Source organism: Sphaerodactylus townsendi, linkage group LG05 (genome assembly GCF_021028975.2).
Source record: "Sphaerodactylus townsendi isolate TG3544 linkage group LG05, MPM_Stown_v2.3, whole genome shotgun sequence".
Lineage (NCBI taxonomy): Eukaryota > Metazoa > Chordata > Lepidosauria > Squamata > Sphaerodactylidae > Sphaerodactylus > Sphaerodactylus townsendi.
Window position 1 is genome coordinate 78,607,708 of NC_059429.1, and position 10,774 is coordinate 78,618,481.

At 44.3% G+C, this 10,774-nt stretch overlaps 1 protein-coding gene across 1 annotated transcript in view; it reads right to left on the minus strand.

The window, feature by feature from the left end:
- ELAPOR1 (endosome-lysosome associated apoptosis and autophagy regulator 1) overlaps positions 1 to 10,333 on the minus strand; it is a 72,685-nt gene extending 62,352 nt beyond the window's left edge. Inside the window, exon 1 of the mRNA XM_048498860.1 lies at positions 10,094 to 10,333. Coding sequence (XP_048354817.1) covers positions 10,094 to 10,261 — 168 coding nt within the window. The 5' untranslated portion in view covers positions 10,262 to 10,333. The remainder of the gene's footprint in view (positions 1 to 10,093) is intronic.
- Between the last annotated feature and the right edge of the window lie 441 nt (positions 10,334 to 10,774).

Consider the following 10,774-nt stretch of genomic DNA (forward strand, 5'->3'; position numbering starts at 1 on the left):
AACCCTCCTAGGGTCGTGATTCACCCGTTGGAAGAGTTGCATGGTTGCTTCAAAATAAAGTCACCGACTACCACCAAGTTTACTCCCGCACACCTCAGAGCCAACTGTTTTTTCTAAACTAAAACCTCAGTATTCAGGTTAAATTGCTGCGTTGGCACTTTGCAATAAATAAGTGAGTTTTGGGTTGCAATTTGGGCACTCAGTTTCGAAAAGGTTCGCCATCACTGCGCTAGGCCAACCAGTGGTGTAGAGATTAGGCTTCTGGAAACTACAAACCCAAACGACTTTTTTTTTCCAGTTTTGCCTTATGTACACATAAACTGCCAGTGAGGGTTTTTTTTCCAGCCAAGGCCAGCAGTCCAAAAAGTTTGAAATCCCCAAAACATGTAGACAGAGTATATTTAACCAGCATCCCCAGTCATGATGCTTATGACTTCACTTTGCCGTGTGGCATTTTCCTACATATGTGTTTTTACCTCTTTGGATTGAAGTTTTAAAATAAATTTAAAATCTAAATATGTATAATTTGTGTGCGTGCGTGCGTGCATGCGTGCGTGCGTGCGTGCGTGCGTGTAAAGCACCATCCAGTTACAGCTGACTTACAACCCTCTAGAGTTTCCAAGAGAAGAGGCTTGCCATTGCCTTCCTCTGCAGAAAGGCCCTGTTATTCCTTGGTAGCTTTCCATCAAAGTATTAACCAAGGCTGACCCTGCTTAGCTTCTGAAATCTGACAAGGGCATTAAGGTCAGGGCTGGGGCATTAAGGTCAGGGCTGTGTAAGTAATATCCACAGACATATCAAATAGATATAAAAATAAAAAAAGTGTTGCCTGTATGTTGAAAATCTTGAGCTTTCTATGTGGCACTGTGATATAACCCAGGTTTTACAAAATCCTGAACCAACCCATGAGGCTCCTGTGGTGAATTGATTGATGGGCACAAAATGAGATTTTAATTTGTTATTAAAGAGGCAGATAGCTCCACCCAAGAGCTAGGAGCCTGGCCACCCCCCCCCACCCCCCCAGGAGGCTTTCCAGCAGTGTGGGTAGGTTCAAAAAAGTGAAAAATTCTTCCTGCTGCTGAGAAGCCTCTATAGGGCTCAACAGACTTATGCCACACAAAAGGGTGGCATAAGTCTGAATTCCGAGCCACCAGCATAACACACAAATGACCAGGAGCAAGTCAACTAGTCAGCTCCTCTCCCTTCCACCCACCCTGCTATGCTGACGGCAGCAGCAGGAGTGCTGGGGTGCTGCATCCAGCACTACACCCCAGCACCGAGGGGGTGGAGTAGCAGCAGCCACATCTGACAGAATCACCCCTCTGCCGGGGTAAGTGCCCTGGGGAGGGCAAAACCACTGGAGCGGCGGCGCACTGCTTCCACCGGCGGATTCACACACACATTCATGCACACACCCTGGATGGGACTCAAAGTTTCTGAAAATAAAGTATAACAGGTAAGGCAATAACTAAGATGGCAACCATTTGCTCCAACAATAACTCATGCCAAGATTTACAGAGATGCATTGCAAACATGTCTTACATTCCCATGGCTCTTTATTTATTTATGCACCTATTACATTAATATCTCATCTCTCTTTTTTTAAAGACAGCTAACAATTTTGTTTGTTCATTTGCCAGCAAGTTATAGTCAACTTATAGTAACCCAGCAGGGTTTTCAAGGCATGAGAAATTCTGTGGTGGTTTGCCACTGCCTGCTTCTGCAATCCTGGTATTCCTTAATGGTCTCTCATCCAAATACTAACAATGGCTGACACTGTATTGTTGAAGGCTTTCACGGCCGGAGAATCACTTGGGTGCTGTGTGGTTTCCGGGCTGTATGGCCGTGTTCTAGCAGCATTCTCTCCTGACGTTTCGCCTGCATCTGTGGCTGGCATCTTCAGAGGATCGGATCCTCTGAAGATGCCAGCCACAGATGCAGGCGAAACGTCAGGAGAGAATGCTGCTAGAACACGGCCATACAGCCTGGAAACCACACAGCACCCAAATGGCTGACACTGCTTACCTGCCAAGATCTGACTAGACTGAGCTAGCTCAGGCTATCTAGGTCAGGGAGTAGCTGACAAACACAAACTGTTAAATTAGACTAATGGAACAGACCTTGTTGTCTCTCCCTCCTTTTCTTCCAAGTGACTGCCACTACTGTAGTCAAAGAGGAGATGGTCCTCCAGGTGACATTTGGCAGGGAAGGCTGATGAAAGGGACCTTTCTCTTTTTCCTTAACCAGTGATGGACGTGTTGCTATAGTGTTATAATGAGCTACCTAGCAGGTCATATGAATTGTCAGCATTCATCTTTTTAAAGGGTGCTTTTAGCCCCTTTCATTGTGGAGCTGGGAAAAAGCATATGTCGGTAACAGAAAGGCTACAGACTTGACTCTTGTCTATATATTAAAAAAGCTAACCGTGCGTTTGTTCCTCACGCCCTAACGCGGAAACACCTGGACCGAATGCTTCCAAATTTTCCCATGACATCCCTCCCCGTTGCAGGCAGGTAATCGGACCTTCAAATCGCCAAAAGTCCAAACCTGCACCCAGTAAATTGCACGTTTCTGCAAAACCCGTGGTGGACCAATCAGGGGCCGCCATGCCGGGGGGCGTGGCTTGCCCACCTTCACTGCAGCGTCTGCGTGCATGCCGGCCTACACTGAAGGCTGCCAGACTCGCCCACACAGGAAGAGGAAGGAGGAGTGTTCCCAGGCACCCAGTAAGAAACAGCCGTAATGCCTCTCCCCTTCGTTCTCCCTTCCCCTCCAAGCTCACCACACAAAGCCAAAGCAAAGCGTGGCCGGGCCCACTAGTTTTAAATAAAAGGTGGAAATCCAGAAGATCTAGTAGATAGACTGTTATAATACTATCCCAATCTGTCATTTAGATTTATTTTTTTATTCCCTACCCAGCAGCAGAGTGAGGGGGAACATTTGTTCAATGAATATCCCATCCTTTTAATTGTATTGACTAACTCTGTAATAACAATACAATTTGAAAAAGCTATTATTGGTTTGTAAAAAGTGTTAAAAATTGGAGTTTAAAAGGTAAAACAATATCTATATAGTCTATAGTCTAAAAGGTAAAACAATTTTTAATATATTGTATATTTATAGATGACTTCATCATAGCAACCCCATAAAATAATGAATGCAATGATTATGCTTTGAAGAAGAGAAAGTCCAAAAACGCATATACGTGAATGCGTTTGCATATTTCATTTATAAGACGCTGCGGAAAAGTTTGTTTTCATTCATAAACTGAGAGCTTATTATAAGACACCGTGCCATGTCTCTTTACAACAGCTCGAGATTGCGACCACTGATAAGACGTTGTGTTTCATTCATGAATTGCAAGCCCACTATAAGACGCTGTGGAGGAGTTTGGTTTCATTCATAAACTGGAAGTTTATTACAAGACGCCTTACAACAGCTTGAAATTGCGAGCTATAGATAAGACGTTTATTTACTTTGCAACTGAGAGACACGGTTTGGATTACAAAATTAACTTGATTTACAGCCAGTGGGCGCACAGTATGTATCCAGACTTGTCCTCCGAGACATTAATGGTAGCTTGAGAGGTGCTTACGCCTCCACACACCCCAGTAGGGGCATTCTTGAAAATAATAGTTTAAATATTGGTTCACCACGTACCTGACAATAGGTTATTGTTAAGTGTACAAGAGTATATGATACTTATAAGTTGTCTGTTATATATTATATATTGTATGTATTGTGAATAGATGTATTTGTAAATAACCTTTGAGTCAATATATTTAGTAATTGCCAGCCAGTGTACTACGCGTTTTCTTGTATGCCATTGACTAGCTCTGTGTAATCTGCCTTGAATCCAAATGAGACAGATGGACTATAATGTAAATAAATAAATAATCTTAATGATGGCAGAATTTATGGGTAGTGAACCACGAGCACCTAGCTTTTCTCAATCTCTTTCTCAGTTCTTTCTCTTCTGCACTTTTGCCACCTTTATTTTCATTTGCCAATTTAATTACACTCAGACGGACATGCATGCAGCAACAATCTTGCCAAATATTAGAGAAATATAACCCAATATGAACACCAAGTTTGCATTAATTTTGTACAAAGAATTCTGAACATCTTGATGAGGAAGTATTCCAATACTAAGGTCAGTTTTGTCTGGAATATCAAAAGCACCAGGCCCAGGATTATCTGAAAGTACTAAGTAGCTTCAAAAAATTATTTTAGGATGAAATCAGAAATTATACTCCTGGAAATCAAGAGCTAGGGTAAAGATCTGCATCAGTGTACATTAAATCAGTGCATAGCTATGTTCTTGCTGCTTCCTCTAAACAAGAGAGGTGGAGAAGTTTTAGCTTCACCTTAAGTCAACTTGCTCTCCAGCATCTCAGTGGGAGAATTAGAGATAATTTATTTGCTAGAAATTACCATTTGTCTGGTGCGTATGATTTGAAAGAGCCATCTCCAGGGCCTATGAAAAGGCACTACTTAAGCATCTTGGTAGTGAAACATGGAATTATAAACGAATGACTGAAGTGAAATGTGGAATCAGTTTTTCTGAAGTCCCTATTAACCCAAGGCATTGTGGCCATGGTAGGAGAACTCTCAGGGATATTGCAAACTTTTTCTATAGATGATTGTATTTTGCAAAAGTATATAAGTAATATTCTCCCTCACTCAGAAATCAACCTACTCCCAGTTTCCAGTGTTAGTGCAGAGGCACTTGGGTGATTGTTGTTGGGCCCTTGGGCACTTATTTTTAATATCATTAAAATAGTTATTTTATTGCTATTTCCAAGAAATTAAACTATTTAAATTTAAAGATTATTAAGATGGCCTGATGACAGTAAAGTAGGAGTCAGGCAAGTAGGATTGTCATTTGCCAGGTGGGAGTGAAGAAACTCTGCCACCCAATTACCTGCCCTTGATCCAGATAGCAGTAGAAGGACATGTCACTTCTACACTTTCAGGTACCCAGAGAAGCCAGACATGTGTTTAAAATGGATAGCCTCTGTATGACATACACTGTCAACAGTGATATTCATCCAGGATGGAAATACTCTGGCAATACCCCACAAATATAATGCAATTTCATGTGAGCCAGAATACCACATTTTAGATGCAGAGCAGGACTATGTCTACAGGTCATCCTTTCATAACTGATATCCTTTTGGTAGATGTTGGGCTATATTCTGTATAATTTGGAAAGTGCTGTAAATGTCTACTAGCATGACCTGTGTGCATTTCTTAGAAATGCAACTGGCCTGGCTCCCACAGGCCCATCCATAGCTACTATGGCATGTTGAAAAAGGTTGAATTGGTAATAATAAAGGCTCCTAGCTTAAATTTGCAGGACAACATGTGGCTTACCAGGCTGAGCACAGCCTACCAGTCATATATATGGCAACACATCAGAATTTTGACAGACTTTCTGTTTGCTGCTGTCTTGGGACTGCAAAAAAAAAAAAAGGAAATTATCAAGCACCTGCAGACTACAATAGCTGGCTGACAGGGTGTGTTGTATAGGCCTGACCTAAAGGTTTGTCCAAATGACTCTTTTTTATTTAATAATTAAGCAGCAGGCAACAAAAATGTCTTTCAGTAGTTGACAGCCCAAGTACACAACGTTACTGCCAAATTTGTCCCGATCTGGAAGTAAGCCTAAGTAAACTCAACAATGAAGCAAGTTCCGCTGACTTGCTTGGGACTTACTTCCAATGGGAATGAGCCACATACTGCTTTAGATGTATAGTCCGCCCTCACACACCCTGATCCCAAACAAATACACTAGCGACAGGTTCCAGCGCAGTGCCTTTCCTTACAAATGGTATTCTACCCTGCTCACTGAGATCAACTTCATACAACTTCCTGATGATGCGGTCTCATGTCAAACTCTCCAGAGACCCTCTGAAACCAGTTTTTAGCTGTGCTACATGAGTTTCATATTCAGGTTCAGATGAGATGATTCAGGTGAGACCCAGTGAGGTATAGAAGTAACAATATCAAATAAAGAACTCACAGATCTAGATTTTAACCTATCTTTTTGCCAAGGAAGTTGGTGAGGTAACCTTGAGCAAATCACTCTTCCTCAGTGTAACCTGCCACAGGGTTGGTGTGAGGAAAACAGAGGCACATTTACACATGCAGTTAAAAGGTACTCTCAACAGAACTGTGATGCTACTGTGGGGTTGCCAGACCTCCTGCACGTCACACTCCAAGACTAATTTGGGAATTTGATTATGTCATGGAGTGAGACCTAATGATGTCACATTCAACACCAGTATTAATGGTTATACTTCCACACACCATCATGACCTGCACCAGCTGGCATGTGTAAATGTGTATAGTCACAATCATGTGGTTTTGAAAAGACAGACTATTCATCATGCAAAACAAACAAATAAAAAATTAGTATGCAATAAGCATCAATTGTAATTAAACTGTTAGGCTGAGATTATTACCACCCATCTCCACCTAATGTCCACTAAATAGGCATGTACAGAAGAAGCTAAGAAGTGGGCAGGACAGCTATTGCCCTGAGACCCCAAGAATGAGCTCCAAAACTTGAGCCTAAGGCTCAAAGCCATGCAATTCAATGGCACACTGGAAGTACTGAAACTGCATGAGCTCATCTTCCCTACATCCCATCTCCCATCCACTCAGTAAAAACAGTGCAGGTGAATTGCTTCCTCTGACATGCAAATGCATCTGGGATCTTCACTGCTAGCAAGCATAAGTGAAGATCTATGTCTTTCTGTGAAAAAGATTTTAATTTTTGTATTTGCATAATTGTAGTAATTTATTCTCATCCACACATAAAATTCTGACTTCATAGAAACACAAAAATGTAAATCACAGAAATCCCTTAAATTGTTTACTCACTCACAATTAACACATTCTATTCACAAACACACAAACCAGTCCACCATCTATTTATTTGCACATTCTCTCTTTTCCTACAGACATTCACAAACAATACCCTTTGTTAGAACATACTCCTGGAAATGTCAAGCCTAAAGACTGCTGACGGGACAACCTGGCCAGGCCCACATAACATTGATCTTGAAAGATCTGCACTGGCTCCCTGTTTGCTACTGGGCCCAATTCAAGGTCTTGACGTTGATGTTCAAAGCCCTGAATGGCTTGCACTGGCTCCCTGTTTGCTATTGGGCCCAATTCAAGGTCTTGACGTTGATGTTCAAAGCCCTGAATGGCTTGGGCCCCACCTATCTGTGCTCATATGAACCTGCCTGAACAGTGAGGTCAAGGGTGGGGTGGGGGGGGGGCTCTCCTGCTGGTTTCTTCCCCACCAAGGTGCAAGGGGGAGTTTACAGAACGACTTTCTCTGTGGCGGGCCCATGACTATGGAACAGCCTCCCTGTGGAAATTCGCCAGGCACCAACCCTTTATGGATTTGGGTGTCTGGCAAAGATCTTCCTATTCACTCAGGCCTTTGACCCCCTTGATCCTCTTCTGGAGGCTGCTGGATTGATTGATTTATCTATTGATCAATGGATAAATAAATAAAGGATGCCATTAGAGTAGCTTCTTAGATTGCAACACACCATCACAAATTTGCTTCTGCTCTTGCCACCTTGCTCAGGAGTTAGAGGAGTGTCTCCAACAACAAAGGGTTGGACATATTAAGTTTGTGATGAGCTGGAGGGCGCTCAGGTGGCATCCACAGTTCCACCTTGTGAGCCAAACAGAATGCTAAACAACAGCTCCTTGCTTTTCAGTTCTGGCCACTCCTCATGCAAGCCCTAAAAAGCAAAGGAAGGGGTGCAGGGGAATGCTTGGCCTTGGAAGAGCAAGGAGTAGTCTTTTTGATCCTCAACATCCTTTGGCCTTGAGAGCTGGTCCAGTCTTCCCAGAATGTGTTGCTTGAAGACAGGAAGATTGGGATCAGTAGCTCATAAGTTGGTTTTCTAGGGTCCATATGTATGAATTGATTTCTTTTTGAGAATGGTTTTCAGAATGTTTGAAGAATTGGCTGAAGCCAGAACAACTAATGTGCTCACAAATTCCCAGCAACAGAGGGAAATTGCAGGAGTCACCCACAGGTGGGCTTTACATTTAAAGGAGCACTGGGAATAATCTGACCGCTATATATACCTGCAACATTGGACATCTCTATCATGGTAGATACCTTCTTCCACATTTTCCCTTCCCCCCCACCCCACCCCCATTTAGACTCCCTAGACAAGAGGCATCGCGCCAATGGGCTGGGTGGAGCATGATGCTCCAGGCACAAGGAGTGGCAAAAGTGTGGTGTTCCAGGGGTGTTCCAGGGCATTGGCGGACAGCGCTGCGGCAGGGGCATAGGGCGCGCCTGCGCCCCAGGCAGAGCTCCCCCTCGTTCTGCCCCTGCCCTAGACATTCACATATGGGGATCCTGCCTTCACTAACAGAGAGATTATTGTTCTGTTGCTCAATTTTATTTTCATATTGTCCTTTCCAACAGCTTCTTTCACTTAATAATCCTGTGTGTTTTTTAATTGTATGAACTGTATGAGTGGCACAGTAGCCATGCATACTCAGCAGCACATCCTCATTACCATGTTTGCGCTTTGATAGATAAGTATGCAAACACAAGTAACAGTAAAAAAAACACATCCAAATGGTACTGTGTGACCTCAGTTGATGTTTAAGCAGGAACAGCATGGTGGAGGAACAGAAAGAGATCACACCCACAATAAAGCATGCTACATTCTCTACAAGAATCCATACCATAATCTCTAGTGGAAGTGAAGCATTTTCTAACTATTGTACCAGCTTTCTTCAAATACATATGTGAAGTTTATAGGGAATCTGATAAATCGGTCATGAAACTGCAACAGAGAAAAAAATACCTACAGATTATGTGTTAAATACAGAAACTTTGCTGTTTCCAAAACTAAGTAAATAAAAAAACATTTTCTTCTGCTGTTCTTTTTTTTTTTGCTTCCACCAACCATACTGTTCATATTCCATTCTATTTGTTTAAATAAGGAAGGAAGGGGGAAGAGAAACACTAGATAAAACTCAGGAGAAATTTAAGCCATTTCTTGTTGATCTATTAGAACGATGGTGGCATCTGACTCACAGGTATTATGCCACGTTACACAGAATAAATATGCACATACAGGGAGGGACTTTCTTAAGGCGGGCTGCACTCACCAGTTAATTGGAGAAAGATGTAGGAACACAAATTATTACAGTGGCAGAATACTAGTTGACCCTACGGTTAAAAGACCAAGACAGCTGCTCTTGTCTGCCAGATCCGTCCTTACCATTACCCTTAGTGAAAACCAAGACAGGTGGCAATGCTGATGATGTGGGGGCTTGGGGGATTTTGGAAGCAGCACACACTTCTGAGGCTAAAAAGCCAGTTAAACAACAAAGACTCCTGTGGCAATAAAAACTTCAGTGTTGAATCAAACTTAGGTTGCAGAAAATTTGTTCATTTCTTATGGTGCTACAAGACTGTTACTTTGGGTACAAGGGTGTCTTTCTAGCATTGTTCACTGTAAAGCACCTGTAACAGTCATTTTCCTTTCAGCTGGATAGTAAATCCAGTGTATATAAAACTCGAATAGTGAAAATTGCTATCCCACCATAATACTGCACTTGATTTGGTCGGGCCCAGAAAATTTCAAGATTTCAACCACCCCTAAGACAAATTGTTCTTCCAGTGCTTGCCAGTTGGGGAAACAGTGGCCGGATTTTCTATTTCACCCCATCACCACAGTCTCCCCAAATGCCCACCAAGTGAGGTTAATTGCATTTGTTCATGGCAAGACATGGCTTCCTGTTGCTGCTGTGTGGCACCAAGTCAGCAGAAGACAGGCAAGTGCATTTTTGTGCGAGCCGGGAGGAGGGAGTGACCTCAAATATCCTGCCTGTCATTTCTCTCAAAAACTACGGAGCTCCAAAGTGTCTTTTGCTCTTCGAGAATCCAGATGTCACTTTGGCTGGGAGTTCGTTTGGTAAAGAAAGCTCATCGGGGAATGACATTCAGTGGCTTTGTTAAGGCTCCATCACCCGATCCCTGTCACCTGGGTGCAGACGCCTCCGCTTGACAGAGAATGCCCCGCTGCCCCGTTACCTCTTTGCAGGCGTGGAGTTCTTCTCCCTGGATGGCAGAGCCCGACTTCAGCAGCAGGAGCAACAGCGAGTGAAGGAGGAGCGGCAGGCGCCTCCGGCCGATCCCACCAGAGGGGCTCCAGCATCCCGCCGCCCCGGGAGAAGGACGCAGCCCGCCACCTCCAGCCATAGCGCCGGTGAAGCAGCCGGGCGCGCCGCTCGACCAGGGGCAGCGGCAGGACTCGCCGGCGCAGGGATTCAGGAGCCTCGCCCCGCCCCCGACCAGGTCTGCCCCGCCCCCACCTCGCTGCCTAGCAACCGCCGCTGCCTCCGGCTCGAGCGCACCTGAGGCTTGAAAGATGCAGCCGGGCTCCAGGCGGTTTGCTGGGCGCGCGCTCGTTGCACGCTTGCTCGGGCGCCGCCGACAGGGCAGGACTCCGTAGGATGAACCGTGCAGCCCAGACTGGCGCGACGGCTGCAAAGCCTGCGCGCGCCGGTGCAAGGAGCAGCTAAGGCTCATCGGGCAACGTGCGGCTTGGGCGGCACGTGGCGCTTGCAAGAACGGGAAAACGGCGGTCCCTCCCCTCCCCCTTTAAAAGTGGTTGCGGCCACCGAGTTTGTGTTCGTTGTTTTCTTAATACACCTTGGGCTGTGTAACGCGCACATCAAACGTGCATGGTGATGATTCCAATTCATAGTCGTT